General features: G+C 35.2%; 1 protein-coding gene across 1 annotated transcript in view; it reads right to left on the bottom strand.

The window, feature by feature from the left end:
* LOC137397291 (2-amino-1-hydroxyethylphosphonate dioxygenase (glycine-forming)-like) overlaps window positions 1-22,440 on the bottom strand; it is a 28,627-nt gene extending 6,187 nt beyond the window's left edge. Inside the window, exons 1-4 of the mRNA XM_068083580.1 lie at window positions 22,360-22,440; window positions 19,080-19,197; window positions 18,110-18,178; window positions 3,227-3,368 (exon numbers count right to left, since the gene is read on the bottom strand). Of these exons, the coding sequence (XP_067939681.1) occupies window positions 3,227-3,368; window positions 18,110-18,178; window positions 19,080-19,132 (264 nt within the window). The 5' untranslated portion in view covers window positions 19,133-19,197; window positions 22,360-22,440. The remainder of the gene's footprint in view (window positions 1-3,226; window positions 3,369-18,109; window positions 18,179-19,079; window positions 19,198-22,359) is intronic.
* Between the last annotated feature and the right edge of the window lie 490 nt (window positions 22,441-22,930).

Genomic DNA, 22,930 nt, shown 5'->3' with positions numbered 1-22,930 from the left:
ACAACAAATAATTTATAGACTCATGCATTTTCTAATAAGCAACCAGCTTGACAGTTGGTAATACTATTATTAAATATATTAAGCCCTTAAAATTATTTTTCGAATTACATTGTTTTGAACAATATAATTCACTTATATATATAAGTACCATATAATACTGATATAATATTTGAGCAATATAATTCACCTATATATATATATATAAATATATATATATACCCTATGTAAGTACCATATGAAACTGATATAATGCTTGAGCTATAAAATTTACTTATATTTATGTACTACTATATGGCACTGATATACTGTAATATTAAAATAAAATTGAAACTAAACATGTTTGGTTCCACTCTAGTCAATAAAATGGTAACTTGACAAAGTGTCTCTAAATCATATAATAAGAAAGCCTATGTAAGAGCCTAACTCCATCGCATCATTGAGACACTCAGCACCAGTGTTTGAAGTGTAAGGGTTGTTATGGGGGTACTCTATGGTGACAGGTAGATGAGACAACTCTCAGGCCAGCGGCCTGCCCAAGCCGCATAGCGGCGCGGGGAGAGTCCGAGAGGGGCGTTGGAGCGCCCTCTCGGTAGAGGGGGTGCGGGAGAACTCTCCCGCACAACTTTTTTTAAGATAGTTTGTCTTATACCTAATTTCCACAACTTTTCAGTGAGAGAACAAATATTTTGCAATGGTATAATTGGTATTATTTTATTACATAGTAAATTCATCTTGAGTGCTTTACTTCACAGATAAAATGGAAATAAAATGAGCTTGGAAGAGACAATCAGTACAACAAAAAAATAAGAAGGGAAATTTCAAGTTTTCAAAAGAAAATCAAATACTCAGGAAAAATGAGAATGGTTTAATTTTTAAGCAAGCGCATGCAGCCTCATCTTTTAACATAGACACAAAAGGAAACCTAGCAAACAGAGATCACCTTAAATCTCAATAATATCACCCATTAAAGGTGTGCCCCAAATAGCTAAGAAACCCGCGGGTCTAAAACTTAAATTTAATGGCCTCAGACTTGCGTCATTTCTAACCATCTAAGATAAAGCTTAGGCTTGATGTAGTATTAGCATAGTTTAGGTAATGAGTCGGTCAGTTATACATAATACATTAAATTACAAGCATTGCCTTGCACGATATTAAATATTTGGAGCTGTGTGATATACATAAACTCCTTATCAGATATTCTGGAAAAAGCTTTGTGATTAATTGAGGTTTCATAATAGCCTGTGCACCTGATGTGAAAATGCTACCCCTTTCACTTGAGAGCTATTTGGGGTACACCTTTAAATAAACTGAGAGATTCAAGTTGGCATCAAAATGAAGGTAAATGATCCTACCATTTCTTTCCCATAATTCCATCATTTTTAGTGGCAGGGCTGTGATCAGCTATCATTTCTAGTTCAGGTCATGATAAGTAAGGGATTTATAAGTTTCCAGTGCAAAAGGTAGATAGTTAGTATGTACATGTAGAATGTTAGTAAGGTAAATCAATCATCACATACTCTCACTCACTTTGAAGTGACTATCAATTAGTCAATGACTATTCATCATTAATCAAATAAGAATGATAATGAAGAAACAATTTGCTTTAGAACCTAAATTAGATAAGTTTTCTGAGAAAGTTTACTTCGGTTAACTAAAGACCAAAAAAATGCCTGCACATGGAATAATCTTAAGCTATTTGATGATTTCTTTGGACAGGTGACAAGGATGCCCATTGATTGCGTTGCTTGAAGAAAAGTTGAAGGAATTTATGCTTTTCACAAAATAGCATAGTTGATCCGTTGAGGCGAGGAACTTGCTCAATGATTAGCAGCGCGGACGTAGTGTCACCTCTACCGATAGTGCTTACTGTTTTTGGTTAAAGAGACACTCGGGTTAAAATATTAAAAAAAAGATGTGAATATTTGCTGACTTCATAGCGATTATATCTAGAGCTGCACGATTAAAAAAATTAATCGCGATTAATAACTGATCTGAACCAGTTAATCTTCGATTAATCTTAGAATTAATCTAGCAAAAACCTGCATATTCAAAAACAAATAATACAGCTACATATAGATTAATTATATTTTAAACAATTCTTAGCAGTAGTACATATTATGTACAATGTACACAAGTTAAAATGTAATAACTATTGTGAGTATGAAAACTGTCTATGAAAATCTATAATTAAGTCAGCCAAGAGTTGAGGCAGCACAGTTTATTCACATTATCTGAATAAAGAGATGCCCTCTTCTTACATACAATATTGCCAGCTTTAGAGAATAGCCGCTCACAGGGGACAGCAGTGCCGGTAGTCAGTAGTATTAGTTATTGTCTGCGACAGCTGGTGATGATTTCTGCGTGGTAGGATGAGAATTAGTTAAAATATATCTTAATGATGATGTGCTGTGGCGGTAAGCAAATTCTTTCTGGCATATACTGCACTTCGCTTTTTTTGTTTACGCTTCCAACAACTTACAGAAATGCGCTACCTAGGGTGGAAGACATATTTCTGCTTTCATGTTCCAATAAAGTGTCAATCTTATATTACTAATATTCTGTAGCTGAAATATGGTTTTGATTTTTTTGAAAAATGAAAATACATGTATAATTTACTTGAAGAAGTTTTTAAAAATAAACAAAAATAAACTGTAAGATATTAAATAATACTGAAATCACTTTTGTTGCTATTACATAGAAACATGTTCAAACAACTAACAACATGGCCGCTTACAGATAGATCGGCACGGCGCCTGTGCATTGTATTGTATAAACAAGTTTAATGTTAGCGACTCACTGTGTTTTCATAGTGCAAAATAATTGTGGTTTAAATTATTGGTAAGAAAATGTTGCTTGTCATAATATTTGTTAGTAAATTAAATGGTAGTAACCTGCTACGTTAGTATAACGTATGGTACTAAACAGTACAAAGGAAAGGAACCACATCAAGATCATCACCTCGGTTGCATTTTAATTGAAGATTAATTGGCCCAACTCAGTTAATCGTTTATTTGTATTAGTTGCGTTAATCGTTTAATTAACGCGATCATTGTGCAGCTCTAATTATATCGCATTTTAATAGTATATGAGCAAACTAATGCTAGGGGATACGCTTTCCGGAGAGTACCCCCATAATTTCTTCTTAGGAATACGCCGTATCCCTGCGTATCCCTGCTGTAACACTGCTCAGCACCTTCTGCCTTCTATTAGCTAGCTACTAACTCACCTCTCGCCCATACCCAGAATTCTTAGCCAACTCATATGTCTGCAATGCATGCTGAGCTTGTGTAACTGCTTCCCCGATGTAATCGTTTCCTCCCATGTCTTTATATAAGCCAATCAGTTCATTTGTTACTTCTTCAATGGATCTTAAATCAGCCATATTGATTTGGGCTCTGGTAGCAAACTGAAAGTAGACCCAGCTCACTAATCTAGAGCCAGCTCACTAATTTCAAATCAGTCAAGTTATCGTGCCTGGCTTCTGAACTTTAAACTTTCAAAACAGTGTGTAAAAAGTTGCTATAGGTCATGACCTCATCCTCTTAAGTTTCTTCATGTTTAAACAGTTACTACACTACTAATGAATAAGCTATCAGCGGATGTAGGCTGACATAATATGTCAGCCTTATGTGGCCATCAATATAATATATCAATATATTATATTGATGGCCCATCTCAGCCTATCAGTAGTGAGTCAGTACTAACATTTTAAACTCAATTATTCGAGTCAGTTTTAGTAAACACTCCTTCACAAGCTACAAGCATACATGTGTGTGTTTTATTTCATCAAATAATAGAAATATAACCAGTGATGTAGTGCTACCCTAACTCTCCCTAACTAAGTTATGGTTAGAAAATTTGTGTGTTTTTCAAGTATAACTATAGTTAATGTTAAAAAATTTTAGACTTTGCCAACTCTCAATGTAAATTATAGCTCTATTTCATTGATTCAAGTACACTAATGTCATCATAGTCGACATTCAATGGCCATTCTATATAAAAGCAGCATACAGTACAATACCGTGATGTAATGGTCATGTAACATGACAAGATTGTGATCCTAATTGGTTGTCTACAAACAATGGCTAAGATCAGATTACAGCAAACCAATGGCAGTCAGTATTTGTACTGAAGGACAAAGGCATTGATTTTTATTATTTTCTGAACTTATTTATTACTACAGATGTGCTCATTTCTCAAAGCATATACATGATTTTAAAGCCCTGTAGGCTTTGGCGACCGGGATTCGCTCCGGACCCCACTAGGCAACTTACAGCTCGCCCAGGCCCCCAGCTGTTTCAACCACCACTAAGTGACCAAGAGTAAGTGGAGATAAGTGGATGAGAGATAAGACATCCACTTATCTCTGTATGTTGAGATGAGTGAATGGAGGCGACCAAGAGTCGCCGTTGCCACTCTTGGTCCCCTACATCCACTTATCTCAACTTTACAGTTATGGTTAAAAAAAGGTTAGCACTACTCCACTGAATATAAAAACAAGCAAAAATAAGTGTAGTTACAATATTTTTTACATAAGGGGCTGTATGATGAGGGTCACATGCGCAGTAGCACTGCAGCTAGTTGAGATGTTGGTCCAGTTACTGGAAACTGGAATTGTATAACATGAACACAATTATAAACAAACTATGAAAAGTTAAGAATTTAGGACACGTAACAAGATAATATGATAGCAAGAGAATAATCTGTTATCAATAATTTTGTATATATACCGCCAAATCCATTAAATTATACAATGAAATAAAAAAATATTATAAGTAGTAAAAATAAGGAATTAAATAATAAAAATATATTATATATCAATTATCTTGTTATTATAGTAACAAGTAACAATAATGAAAAATGTAACTGGAATTATCATTCCTTTAATTAGATCAAATTAACTCTATGAGATATTGCCTTGTATCTATCTATATATCTATCTATATATCTATCTATATATCTATCTATATATCTATCTATATATCTATCTATCCATCTATCCATCCATCCATCTATCTATCCATCTATCTATCCATCCATCTATCCATCTATCCATCCATCTATCCATCCATCTATCCATCTATCTATCCATATATCTATCCATCTATCCATCCATCTATCTATCCATCCATCCATCTATCTATCCATCTATCCATCTATCCATCCATCTATCCATCCATCTATCCATCTATCTATCCATCCATCCATCTATCCATCTATCCATCCATCTATCCATCCATCTATCCATCCATCCATCTATCCATCCATCCATCTATCCATCCATCTATCCATCCATCTATCCATCCATCTATCCATCTATCCATCTATCCATCTATCCATCAATCTATCTATCCATCCATCTATCCATCTATCCATCCATCTATCTATCCATCCATCCATCCATCTATCCATCTATCTATCCATCCATCTATCCATCTATCCATCCATCTATCCATCCATCTATCTATCCATCTATCCATCCATCTATCTATCCATCTATCCATCCATCTATCCATCCATCTATCCATCCATCTATCCATCCATCTATCTATCTATCCATCCATCCATCTATCCATCCATCTATCCATCTATCCATCCATCAATCTATCTATCCATCCATCCATCTATCCATCTATCCATCTATCCATCCATCCATCCATCTATCCATCTATCTATCCATCCATCCATCTATCCATCTATCTATCTATATATCTATCTATCCATCTATCTATCCATCTATCTATCCATCCATCTATTCATCTATCCATCTATCTATCTATCTAGTGAGCACTGAATATTCATCACTTTAGTAAATATTATCTGCGCTAAAATATTCTCCACTAAAGTTAATCTAGTCTATTCAATGTAAGATTTGTGGCTATTCTAGTGACAGTCACTTGCTGTATGCAGTTGACTTGTCAACGACTCCATAATGTAAAAATATGTGTTCACCACAGTACTAATAATTATAAAACTGTTACATTCTTTGTTCATTAATCTATGTTGTAATGGAGGTATACAAGCGAGTATTCCCAGTATTTTCAGTGAAATTGATTTTTCAGCAAATGTAAAGTTTACACTAGGAAAACAAAACCACTTTGGCTGTTTGATAGGCTGTGTTACGCTAGTCAAACTTAGTTTTGTTGACACCCACATTATTCATATGCTACGTACACCCACCTCATATGCTACGTACACCCACCTCATATGCTACGTAAACCCACCTCATATGCTACGTACTGCATCTTATATGCTATGTACATTTTAAAATATTCCACTCACTAGTTGTTTTCTGTTTTCCCAAATAATTGAACAATTACAATGTCCATCACACTATCACATGTGCTTACTGAAGTGTCTATCACCCTATCACATGTGCTTACTGGAATGTCTATCACACTATCACATGTACTTACTGGAATGTCTATCACACTATCACATGTGCTTACTGAAATGTCTATCACACTATCACATGTACTTACTGAAATGTCTATCACACTATCACAAGTGCTTACTGAAATGTCTATCACACTATCACATGTGCTTACTGAAATGTCTATCACACTATCACATGTGCTTACTGAAATGTCTATCACACTATCACATGTGCTTACTGAAATGTCTATCACACTATCACATGTGCTTACTGAAATGTCTATCACACTATCACATGTGCTTACTGAAATGTCTATCACACTATCACATGTGCTTACTGAAATGTCTATCACACTATCACAAGTGCTTACTGAAATGTCTATCACACTATCACATGTGCTTACTGAAGTGTCTATCACACTATCACATGTGCTTACTGGAATGTCTATCACACTATCACATGTACTTACTGGAATGTCTATCACACTATCACATGTGCTTACTGAAATGTCTATCACACTATCACATGTACTTACTGAAATGTCTATCACACTATCACAAGTGCTTACTGAAATGTCTATCACACTATCACATGTGCTTACTGAAATGTCTATCACACTATCACATGTGCTTACTGAAATGTCTATCACACTATCACATGTGCTTACTGAAATGTCTATCACACTATCACATGTGCTTACTGAAATGTCTATCACACTATCACATGCACTTACTGGAATGTCTATAACACTATCACATGTGCTTACTGAAATGTCTATCACACTATCACATGTGCTTACTGAAATGTCTATCACACTATCACATGTACTTACTGAAATGTCTATCACACTATCACATGTGCTTACTGGAATGTCTATCACCCTATCACATGTGCTTACTGAAATGTCTATCACACTATCACATGTGCTTACTGAAATGTCTATCACACTATCACATGTGCTTACTGAAATGTCTATCACACTATCACATGTACTTACTGAAATGTCTATCACATGTGCTTACTGGAATGTCTGTCACACTATCACATGTGCTTACTGAAATGTCTATCACACTATCACATGTGCTTACTGAAATGTCTATCACACTATCACATGTGCTTACTGGAATGTCTATCACACTATCACATGTGCTTACTGGAATGTCTATCACACTATCACATGTACTTACTGGAATGTCTATCACACTATCACATGTGCTTACTGAAATGTCTATCACACTATCACATGTGCTTACTGAAATGTCTATCACACTATCACATGTGCTTACTGAAATGTCTATAACACTATCACAAGTGCTTACTGAAATGTCTATCACACTATCACATGTGCTTACTGAAATGTCTATCACACTATCACATGTGCTTACTGAAATGTCTATCACACTATCACATGTGCTTACTGAAATGTCTATCACACTATCACATGTGCTTACTGAAATGTCTATCACACTATCACATGTGCTTACTGAAATGTCTATCACACTATCACAAGTGCTTACTGAAATGTCTATCACACTATCACATGTGCTTACTGAAGTGTCTATCACACTATCACATGTGCTTACTGGAATGTCTATCACACTATCACATGTACTTACTGGAATGTCTATCACACTATCACATGTGCTTACTGAAATGTCTATCACACTATCACATGTACTTACTGAAATGTCTATCACACTATCACAAGTGCTTACTGAAATGTCTATCACACTATCACATGTGCTTACTGAAATGTCTATCACACTATCACATGTGCTTACTGAAATGTCTATCACACTATCACATGTGCTTACTGAAATGTCTATCACACTATCACATGTGCTTACTGAAATGTCTATCACACTATCACATGCACTTACTGGAATGTCTATAACACTATCACATGTGCTTACTGAAATGTCTATCACACTATCACATGTGCTTACTGAAATGTCTATCACACTATCACATGTACTTACTGAAATGTCTATCACACTATCACATGTGCTTACTGGAATGTCTATCACCCTATCACATGTGCTTACTGAAATGTCTATCACACTATCACATGTGCTTACTGAAATGTCTATCACACTATCACATGTGCTTACTGAAATGTCTATCACACTATCACATGTACTTACTGAAATGTCTATCACATGTGCTTACTGGAATGTCTGTCACACTATCACATGTGCTTACTGAAATGTCTATCACACTATCACATGTGCTTACTGAAATGTCTATCACACTATCACATGTGCTTACTGGAATGTCTATCACACTATCACATGTGCTTACTGGAATGTCTATCACACTATCACATGTACTTACTGGAATGTCTATCACACTATCACATGTGCTTACTGAAATGTCTATCACACTATCACATGTGCTTACTGAAATGTCTATCACACTATCACATGTGCTTACTGAAATGTCTATAACACTATCACAAGTGCTTACTGAAATGTCTATCACACTATCACATGTGCTTACTGAAATGTCTATCACACTATCACATGTGCTTACTGAAATGTCTATCACACTATCACATGTGCTTACTGAAATGTCTATCACACTATCACATGTACTTACTGGAATGTCTATCACACTATCACATGCGCTTACTGAAATGTCTATCACACTATCACAAGTGCTTACTGAAATGTCTATCACACTATCACATGTACTTACTGGAATGTCTATCACACTATCACATGCGCTTACTGAAATGTCTATCACACTATCACATGTGCTTACTGAAATGTCTATCACACTATCACATGTGCTTACTGAAATGTCTATCACACTATCACATGTACTTACTGGAATGTCTATCACACTATCACATGCGCTTACTGAAATGTCTATCACACTATCACAAGTGCTTACTGAAATGTCTATCACACTATCACATGTGCTTACTGAAATGTCTATCACACTATCACATGTACTTACTGAAATGTCTATCACACTATCACATGTGCTTACTGAAATGTCTATCACACTATCACATGTGCTTACTGAAATGTCTATCACACTATCACATGTACTTACTGAAATGTCTATAACACTATCACATGTGCTTACTGAAATGTCTATCACACTATCACATGTGCTTACTGAAATGTCTATCACACTATCACATGTGCTTACTGAAATGTCTATCACACTATTACATGTGCTTACTGGAATGTCTATCACACTATCACATGTGCTTACTGAAATGTCTATAACACTATCACAAGTGCTTACTGAAATGTCTATCACACTATCACATGTGCTTACTGAAATGTCTATCACACTATCACATGTGCTTACTGAAATGTCTATCACACTATCACATGTGCTTACTGAAATGTCTATCACACTATTACATGTGGTTACTGGAATGTCTATCACACTATCACATGTGCTTACTGAAATGTCTATAACACTATCACAAGTGCTTACTGAAATGTCTATCACACTATCACATGTGCTTACTGAAATGTCTATCACACTATCACATGTGCTTACTGAAATGTCTATCACACTATCACATGTACTTACTGAAATGTCTATAACACTATCACAAGTGCTTACTGAAATGTCTATCACACTATTACATGTGCTTACTGGAATGTCTATCACACTATCACATGTGCTTACTGAAATGTCTATAACACTATCACAAGTGCTTACTGAAATGTCTATCACACTATCACATGTGCTTACTGAAATGTCTATCACACTATCACATGTGCTTACTGAAATGTCTATCACACTATCACATGTGCTTACTGAAATGTCTATCACACTATCACATGTACTTACTGAAATGTCTATCACACTATCACATGTGCTTACTGGAATGTCTATCACATGTGCTTACTGAAATGTCTATCACACTATCACATGTACTTACTGAAATGTCTATCACACTATCACATGTGCTTACTGGAATGTCTATCACATGTGCTTACTGAAATGTCTATCACACTATCACATGTGCTTACTGAAATGTCTATCACACTATCACATGTGCTTACTGAAATGTCTATCACACTATCACATGTACTTACTGAAATGTCTATAACACTATCACATGTGCTTACTGAAATGTCTATCACACTATCACATGTGCTTACTGAAATGTCTATCACACTATCACATGTGCTTACTGAAATGTCTATCACACTATTACATGTGCTTACTGGAATGTCTATCACACTATCACATGTGCTTACTGAAATGTCTATCACACTATCACATGTGCTTACTGAAATGTCTATCACACTATCACATGTGCTTACTGAAATGTCTATCACACTATCACATGTGCTTACTGAAATGTCTATCACACTATCACATGTGCTTACTGAAATGTCTATCACACTATCACATGTACTTACTGGAATGTCTATCACACTATCACATGCGCTTACTGAAATGTCTATCACACTATCACAAGTGCTTACTGAAATGTCTATCACACTATCACATGTGCTTACTGAAATGTCTATCACACTATCACATGTACTTACTGAAATGTCTATCACACTATCACATGTGCTTACTGAAATGTCTATCACACTATCACATGTACTTACTGAAATGTCTATCACACTATCACATGTGCTTACTGAAATGTCTATCACACTATCACATGTGCTTACTGAAATGTCTATCACACTATCACATGTACTTACTGAAATGTCTATAACACTATCACATGTGCTTACTGAAATGTCTATCACACTATCACATGTGCTTACTGAAATGTCTATCACACTATCACATGTGCTTACTGAAATGTCTATCACACTATTACATGTGCTTACTGGAATGTCTATCACACTATCACATGTGCTTACTGAAATGTCTATAACACTATCACAAGTGCTTACTGAAATGTCTATCACACTATCACATGTGCTTACTGAAATGTCTATCACACTATCACATGTGCTTACTGAAATGTCTATCACACTATCACATGTGCTTACTGAAATGTCTATCACACTATTACATGTGCTTACTGAAATGTCTATCACACTATTACATGTGCTTACTGGAATGTCTATCACACTATCACATGTGCTTACTGAAATGTCTATAACACTATCACAAGTGCTTACTGAAATGTCTATCACACTATCACATGTGCTTACTGAAATGTCTATCACACTATCACATGTGCTTACTGAAATGTCTATCACACTATCACATGTGCTTACTGAAATGTCTATCACACTATCACATGTGCTTACTGAAATGTCTATCACACTATCACATGTGCTTACTGAAATGTCTATCACATGTGCTTACTGAAATGTCTATAACACTATCACAAGTGCTTACTGAAAAGTCTATAACACTATCACATGTACTTACTGAAGTGTCTATCACACTATCACAGGTACTTACTGAAATGTCTATCACACTATCACATGTGCTTACTGAAATGTCTATCACACTATCACATGTGCTTACTGAAATGTCTATCACACTATCACAAGTGCTTACTGAAATGTCTATCACACTATCACATGTGCTTACTGAAATGTCTATCACACTATCACATGTGCTTACTGAAATGTCTATCACATGTGCTTACTGGAATGTCTATCACACTATCACATGTACTTACTGGAATGTCTATCACACTATCACATGTGCTTACTGAAATGTCTATCACATGTGCTTACTGGAATGTCTATCACATGTGCTTACTGGAATGTCTATCACACTATCACATGTGCTTACTGAAATGTCTATCACATGTGCTTACTGGAATGTCTATCACACTATCACATGTACTTACTGGAATGTCTATCACACTATCACATGTGCTTACTGAAATGTCTATCACATGTACTTACTGAAATGTCTATCACACTATCACATGTACTTACTGAAATGTCTATCACACTATCACATGTGCTTACTGAAATGTCTATCACACTATCACATGTGCTTACTGGAATGTCTATCACACTATCACATGTGCTTACTGGAATGTCTATCACACTATCACATGTACTTACTGAAATGTCTATCACACTATCACATGTGCTTACTGAAATGTCTATCACACTATCACATGTACTTACTGAAATGTCTATCACACTATCACATGTGCTTACTGGAATGTCTATCACATGTACTTACTGGAATGTCTATCACACTATCACATGTACTTACTGGAATGTCTATCACACTATCACATGTGCTTACTGAAATGTCTATCACATGTGCTTACTGAAATGTCTATCACATGTGCTTACTGGAATGTCTATCACACTATCACATGTGCTTACTGAAATGTCTATCACATGTGCTTACTAGAATGTCTATCACACTATCACATGTACTTACTGGAATGTCTATCACACTATCACATGTGCTTACTGAAATGTCTATCACATGTACTTACTGAAATGTCTATCACACTATCACATGTGCTTACTGAAATGTCTATCACACTATCACATGTGCTTACTGAAATGTCTATCACACTATCACATGTGCTTACTGGAATGTCTATCACACTATCACATGTGCTTACTGGAATGTCTATCACACTATCACATGTACTTACTGAAATGTCTATCACACTATCACAAGTGCTTACTGAAATGTCTATCACATTATCACATGTACTTACTGAAATGTCTATCACACTATCACATGTGCTTACTGAAATGTCTATCACATGTACTTACTGAAATGTCTATCACACTATCACATGTGCTTACTGAAATGTCTATCACACTATCACATGTACTTACTGAAATGTCTATCACACTATCACATGTGCTTACTGGAATGTCTATCACATGTGCTTACTGAAATGTCTATCACACTATCACATGTACTTACTGAAATGTCTATCACACTATCACATGTGCTTACTGGAATGTCTATCACATGTGCTTACTGAAATGTCTATCACACTATCACATGTGCTTACTGAAATGTCTATCACACTATCACATGTGCTTACTGAAATGTCTATCACACTATCACATGTACTTACTGAAATGTCTATCACACTATCACATGTGCTTACTGAAATGTCTATCACACTATCACAGGTACTTACTGGAATGTCTATCACACTATCACATGTGCTTACTGGAATGTCTATCACACTATCACATGTGCTTACTGAAATGTCTATCACACTATCACATGTGCTTACTGAAATGTCTATCACATGTGCTTACTGAAATGTCTATCACACTATCACATGTGCTTACTGAAATGTCTATCACACTATCACATGTGCTTACTGGAATGTCTATCACACTATCACAGGTACTTACTGAAATGTCTATCACACTATCACATGTGCTTACTGAAATGTCTATCACACTATCACATGTGCTTACTGAAATGTCTATCACACTATCACATGTGCTTACTGGAATGTCTATCACACTATCACATGTGCTTACTGAAATGTCTATCACACTATCACATGTGCTTACTGAAATGTCTATCACACTATCACAGGTACTTACTGGAATGTCTATCACACTATCACATGTGCTTACTGGAATGTCTATCACACTATCACATGTGCTTACTGAAATGTCTATCACATGTGCTTACTGAAATGTCTATCACACTATCACATGTGCTTACTGAAATGTCTATCACATGTGCTTACTGAAATGTCTATCACACTATCACATGTACTTACTGAAATGTCTATCACACTATCACATGTGCTTACTGAAATGTCTATCACACTATCACATGTGCTTACTGAAATGTCTATCACATGTGCTTACTGAAATGTCTATCACACTATCACATGTGCTTACTGAAATGTCTATCACACTATTACATGTGCTTACTGAAATGTCTATCACACTATCACATGTGCTTACTGAAATGTCTATCACACTATCACATGTGCTTACTGAAATGTCTATAACACTATCACAAGTGCTTACTGAAATGTCTATCACACTATCACATGTGCTTACTGAAATGTCTATCACATGTGCTTACTGAAATGTCTATCACACTATCACATGTACTTACTGAAATGTCTATCACACTATCACATGTGCTTACTGAAATGTCTATCACACTATCACATGTGCTTACTGAAATGTCTATCACACTATCACATGTGCTTACTGGAATGTCTATCACACTATCACAGGTACTTACTGAAATGTCTATCACACTATCACATGTACTTACTGAAATGTCTATCACACTATCACATGTGCTTACTGAAATGTCTATCACATGTGCTTACTGGAATGTCTATCACACTATCACATGTGCTTACTGAAATGTCTATCACATGTGCTTACTGAAATGTCTATCACACTATCACATGTGCTTACTGAAATGTCTATCACATGTGCTTACTGAAATGTCTATCACACTATCACATGTACTTACTGAAATGTCTATCACACTATCACATGTGCTTACTGGAATGTCTATCACACTATCACAGGTACTTACTGGAATGTCTATCACACTATCACATGTGCTTACTGGAATGTCTATCACACTATCACATGTGCTTACTGAAATGTCTATCACACTATCACATGTGCTTACTAAAATGTCTATCACATGTGCTTACTGGAATGTCTATCACACTATCACAGGTACTTACTGGAATGTCTATCACACTATCACATGTGCTTACTGGAATGTCTATCACACTATTACATGTGCTTACTGAAATGTCTATCACACTATCACATGTACTTACTGAAATGTCTATCACACTATCACAAGTGCTTACTGAAATGTCTATCACACTATCACATGTACTTACTGAAATGTCTATCACACTATCACATGTGCTTACTGAAATGTCTATCACACTATCACATGTGCTTACTGAAATGTCTATCACACTATCACATGTACTTACTGGAATGTCTATAACACTATCACATGTGCTTACTGAAATGTCTATCACACTATCACATGTGCTTACTGAAATGTCTATCACACTATCACATGTACTTACTGAAATGTCTATCACACTATCACATGTGCTTACTGGAATGTCTATCACCCTATCACATGTGCTTACTGAAATGTCTATCACACTATCACATGTGCTTACTGAAATGTCTATCACACTATCACATGTGCTTACTGAAATGTCTATCACACTATCACATGTACTTACTGAAATGTCTATCACATGTGCTTACTGGAATGTCTATCACACTATCACATGTGCTTACTGAAATGTCTATCACACTATCACATGTACTTACTGGAATGTCTATCACACTATCACATGTGCTTACTGAAATGTCTATCACACTATCACATGTGCTTACTGAAATGTCTATCACACTATCACATGTACTTACTGAAATGTCTATCACACTATCACATGTGCTTACTGAAATGTCTATCACACTATCACAGGTACTTACTGGAATGTCTATCACACTATCACATGTGCTTACTGGAATGTCTATCACACTATCACATGTACTTACTGGAATGTCTATCACACTATCACATGTGCTTACTGAAATGTCTATCACACTATCACATGTGCTTACTGAAATGTCTATCACACTATCACATGTACTTACTGAAATGTCTATCACACTATCACATGTGCTTACTGAAATGTCTATCACACTATCACAGGTACTTACTGGAATGTCTATCACACTATCACATGTGCTTACTGGAATGTCTATCACACTATCACATGTGCTTACTGAAATGTCTATCACACTATCACATGTGCTTACTGAAATGTCTATCACACTATCACATGTGCTTACTGGAATGTCTATCACACTATCACATGTGCTTACTGAAATGTCTATCACCCTATCACATGTGCTTACTGAAATGTCTATCACACTATCACAGGTACTTACTGGAATGTCTATCACACTATCACATGTGCTTACTGGAATGTCTATCACACTATCACATGTGCTTACTGAAATGTCTATCACACTATCACATGTGCTTACTGGAATGTCTATCACACTATCACATGTACTTACTGAAATGTCTATCACACTATCACATGTGCTTACTGGAATGTCTATCACACTATCACATGTGCTTACTGAAATGTCTATCACACTATCACACGTGCTTACTGAAATGTCTATCACACTATCACATGTACTTACTGAAATGTCTATCACACTATCACATGTGCTTACTGGAATGTCTATCACCCTATCACATGTGCTTACTGAAATGTCTATCACACTATCACATGTGCTTACTGAAATGTCTATCACACTATCACATGTGCTTACTGAAATGTCTATCACACTATCACATGTGCTTACTGAAATGTCTATCACACTATCACATGTACTTACTGAAATGTCTATCACATGTGCTTACTGGAATGTCTGTCACACTATCACATGTGCTTACTGAAATGTCTATCACACTATCACATGTGCTTACTGAAATGTCTATCACACTATCACATGTACTTACTGAAATGTCTATCACATGTGCTTACTGGAATGTCTATCACACTATCACATGTGCTTACTGAAATGTCTATCACACTATCACATGTACTCACTGAAATGTCTATCACACTATCACATGTGCTTACTGAAATGTCCATCACACTATCACAGGTACTTACTGAAATGTCTATCACATGTGCTTACTGGAATGTCTGTCACACTATCACATGTGCTTACTGAAATGTCTATCACACTATCACATGTGCTTACTGAAATGTCTATCACACTATCACATGTACTTACTGAAATGTCTATCACATGTGCTTACTGGAATGTCTATCACACTATCACATGTGCTTACTGAAATGTCTATCACACTATCACATGTACTCACTGAAATGTCTATCACACTATCACATGTGCTTACTGAAATGTCCATCACACTATCACAGGTACTTACTGAAATGTCTATCACACTATCACATGTGCTTACTGAAATGTCTATCACACTATCACATGTGCTTACTGAAATGTCTATCACATGTACTTACTGAAATGTCTATCACACTATCACATGTACTTACTGGAATGTCTATCACACTATCACATGTGCTTACTGAAATGTCTATCACATGTGCTTACTGAAATGTCTATCACACTATCACATGTGCTTACTGAAATGTCTATCACACTATCACATGTGCTTACTGGAATGTCTATCACACTATCACATGTACTTACTGGAATGTCTATCACACTATCACATGTACTTACTGGAATGTCTATCACACTATCACATGTGCTTACTGAAATGTCTATCACACTATCACATGTACTTACTGGAATGTCTATCACATGTGCTTACTGGAATGTCTATCACACTATCACATGTACTTACTGGAATGTCTATCACACTGTCACATGTGCTTACTGAAATGTCTATCACACTATCACATGTACTTACTGGAATGTCTATCACACTATCACATGTGCTTACTGAAATGTCTATCACACTATCACATGTACTTACTGGAATGTCTATCACACTGTCACATGTACTTACTGGAATGTCTATCACATGTGCTTACTGAAATGTCTATGTAGTTAATGCAGACTTTTGTATTTATTTTCAATTCAACCTAGTAAAAATGCGGACTTGCGAGTGGTAATATGATGCAGTAGAATTTATTAAAATGTTATGATAACAACATGATTTAAATAAGCATTTTCACGAGTTATCTCATTCAATTCGCCAGCAGAATCTCTGTTGCCAGTTAGATTCACTCACCTGAACCAACGAATGTAGAAATGACAGCGCATAAACCCCACAGTCATCAGGGTTTGTTTGCTGAGACACCTGGAAATAGGTAACCAACAGAGTTATAATATATAGAATGACTAAATTCTGCCCTTTTTATCACCATTTGATAACAGTACCCGGTGGTTCGTTTCTAAAATGCTTTGGGTAGTTTGGGACTACGCAAACTATTTACAAATACCTCACTGACCACATTGTTATGCAGTTTAGCTAATAGCTGATTGTTTTACATGGTTTTACAAAGCTGGCAGGCTAAGCTGGGTTAGGCACATTTGTTATCCAGTCAAGCCCTAGTCAATAGGGCGTTGGCAAGACTTTTCCAAGGCAGTAAGTTACTTGCTGGTCTCGGCGAGAACCATGGGAGCAATTTAGTTATGTCTCAATATGATTGTTTAAATAGTATGTAAGCACAACTCTTACAATATTGGATTTTGTTTTAAAATGCTAAAAATTAATTAATAAAAGTGTAACCAAATTTCAAATCTGAGTTTTCAAGCTTGAATTCAGTTCAAATCTAGATGCATAATACATGTTTATTGGTATAAGTTTGAGTTGACTATAGCTAGCTAGCACTGCAGCTAGCTATAGTCAGCATGTGCAGTCTGCAGAATGCACTAACATTAATACCATAAAATCAGTACATTCGGTTTTTTATAAAAAAAACCTTACCTTTTGATACTGCTGGATCACTGACCCTCCAAAGCCTAGCCCAGACTTATATATCCAACACATATTTTATCAAAACTATCATGAATTATCGATATTACTTTTTATGTTTCAAACCATTACATCAATCAAATCAAAATCGTGAGTGTGTTTCGTTACATTGTAATTGAAAATGTTAATAAAGACCGATGTATATGCAATATGATAACCTCGTTTTTTACTACCTACCGGATGCCAAGTCAACAAAAATATCAAAGTGTAGCAGCATACATACCTCTTTAAGTTTGGGAAATCATATGTGGTGTCTGCTGTGCATGCACTGTGCATGCACAGTCATAAACTAAAATGTACCCTGGTATGTAATGTACACTGCAGCCACAAGCCAATGTGATCTAAAACAATGATTGTAACCAGCTTAACAAAAAAGCAACATTTCATATTCTTTCACATATTTCACTAAAGAATAACAAGTATTGCAAAAATAAATTACGTTCATCATTAGACTAATATATACATGGCAATATATACATGGCAATATATACATGGCAATATATACATGGCAATATATACATGGCAATATATACATGGCAATATATACATGGCAATACATACATGGCAATACATACATGGCAATATATACATGGCAATATATACATGGCAATATATACATGGCAATATATACATGGCAATATATACATGGCAATATATACATGGCAATATATACATGGCAATATATACATGGCAATATATACATGGCAATATATACATGGCAATATATACATGGCAATATATACATGGCAATATATACATGGCAATATATACATGGCAATATATACATGGCAATATATACATGGCAATATATAGATGGCAATATATACATGGCAATATATACATGGCAATATATACATGGCAATATATACATGGCAATATATACATGGCAATATATACATGGCAATACATACATGGCAATATATACATGGCAATATATACATGGCAATATATACATGGCAATATATACATGGCAATATATACATGGCAATACATACATGGCAATATATACATGGCAATATATACATGGCGATATATACATGGCAATATATACATGGCAATATATACATGGCAATATATACATGGCAATACATACATGGCAATATATACATGGCAATATATACATGGCAATATATACATGGCAATATATACATGGCAATATATACATGGCAATATATACATGGCAATATATACATGGCAATACATACATGGCAATATATACATGGCAATATATACATGGCAATACATACATGGCAATATATACATGGCAATATATACATGGCAATATATACATGGCAATATATACATGGCAATATATACATGGCAATATATACATGGCAATATATACATGGCAATATATACATGGCAATATATACATGGCAATATATACATGGCAATATATACATGGCAATATATACATGGCAATACATACATGGCAATATATACATGGCAATATATACATGGCAATATATACATGGCAATACATACATGGCAATATATACATGGCAATATATACATGGCAATATATACATGGCAATATATACATGGCAATATATACATGGCAATATATACATGGCAATACATACATGGCAATATATACATGGCAATATATACATGGCAATACATACATGGCAATATATACATGGCAATATATACATGGCAATATATACATGGTAATATATACATGGCAATATATACATGGCAATATATACATGGCAATATATACATGGCAATATATACATGGCAATATATACATGGCAATATATACATGGCAACATATACATGGCAACATATACATGGCAATATATACATGGCAATATATACATGGCAATATATACATGGCAATATATACATGGCAATATATACATGGCAATATATACATGGCAATATATACATGGCAATATATACATGGCAATATATACATGGCAATATATACATGGCAATATATACATGGCAATATATACATGGCAATATATACATGGCAATATATACATGGCAATATATACATGGCAATATATACATGGCAATATATACATGGCAATATATACATGGCAATACATACATGGCAATATATACATGGCAATATATACATGGCAATATATACATGGCAATATATACATGGCAATACATACATGGCAATATATACATGGCAATATATACATGGCAATATATACATGGCAATATATACATGGCAATATATACATGGCAATATATACATGGCAATACATACATGGCAATACATACATGGCAATACATACATGGCAATATATACATGGCAATATATACATGGCAATATATACATGGCAATATATACATGGCAATATATACATGGCAATATATACATGGCAATATATACATGGCAATACATACATGGCAATATATACATGGCAATATATACATGGCAATATATACATGGCAATATATACATGGCAATATATACATGGCAATATATACATGGCAATATATACATGGCAATATATACATGGCAATACATACGTGGCAATATATACGTGGCAATATATACGTGGCAATATATACGTGGCAATATATACGTGGCAATATATACGTGGCAATATATACGTGGCAATATATACGTGGCAATATATACGTGGCAATATATACGTGGCAATATATACGTGGCAATATATACGTGGCAATATATACGTGGCAATATATACGTGGCAATATATACGTGGCAATATATACGTGGCAATACATACGTGGCAATATATACGTGGCAATATATACGTGGCAATATATACGTGGCAATATATACGTGGCAATATATACGTGGCAATATATACGTGGCAATATATACGTGGCAATATATACGTGGCAATATATACGTGGCAATATATACGTGGCAATATATACGTGGCAATATATACGTGGCAATATATACGTGGCAATATATACATGGCAATATATACATGGCAATACATACATGGCAATATATACATGGCAATATATACATGGCAATATATACATGGCAATATATACATGGCAATATATACATGGCAATACATACATGGCAATATTTGTGTAAAATAAACATGTTTAAGCTATGAACAGAAAGTTCATGACATTGAAGCCTCAACATCAGTGCAGCGCAGATCTAGTAGTGAGAGATGACTTCAGCCTAAAGAGAAATAAGTTACCCTAGACATCAAATAGCAAGTGTATAATGGTAGATGAGTCAGTTAAAATCATTTGAACTTTTTTTTAGAGTTGCCTGCCCGCCTCGCTCGTAACTAAAAAAATAGGGTTCACATGATCCTTGCATGATTTGAACCAACTCAACCCATCTATTAACGAAAAACAAGCACTTCACAAAATCTAAATCATTCCAAATCCTGGAGTACAACACTGATGGTATAGAGAGACCGACTAAAAGCATGTACCAATTATAATTATCCTTCTATACCAGTTGTTAGCCACATGTACACACGCCTTATGTAATATGTAACCATGCAGGGAATTTACGACAAATTTATAATAAAACATACCCTGTGTTAAAGACTATAATAGCATGATCTTTACCCTCTTCTCTCCTTGGTAAGCATATCCGATTATAGATAAACATGTCCTGTATAATTTAATTTTATACTAGATGAAGAAGCTAGTAAGTAGTTTACAAAGTTTGCAGCTAGTTTTCGTGATCATCTGCGATCACTGCCAACTATGCACTATCTCGAACTTGTCTACACTATGTTTCCATGGTGTGCAGTACTGCGATGCAGCCCCCTCCAAAGTCGAGGGGATTGTACGTTTTCATGCTGCGCAGTGGTTTTCAGCAAATTAGCCAGAGAAGAGAAATTGTATAAATCGAATCGCTGGATGGATACATGGAATCGATCACGGATATCGAACGTCAGAAACAGTCTTTTTATGCTTCTGTCAAAGGTTTTACAAACCTTAACACAATTTTTACAAAGTAATATATTTTTAATAATTATTTTTTAAGTAATATATTATTTAAACGTTACTTTAGAATTTGCCACTTATTTTTCTAAAAGTGTTGGCAAAGTGATAACAAACTCTAGAAAAGTAATCACCTCATCATCCTTGTGGGTGCAG

Source organism: Watersipora subatra, chromosome 5 (assembly GCF_963576615.1).
Source record: "Watersipora subatra chromosome 5, tzWatSuba1.1, whole genome shotgun sequence".
Classification (NCBI taxonomy): domain Eukaryota; kingdom Metazoa; phylum Bryozoa; class Gymnolaemata; order Cheilostomatida; family Watersiporidae; genus Watersipora; species Watersipora subatra.
Note: the sequence above shows the minus strand (reverse complement) of the source record. Positions and strands in the feature narration are given on the sequence as shown.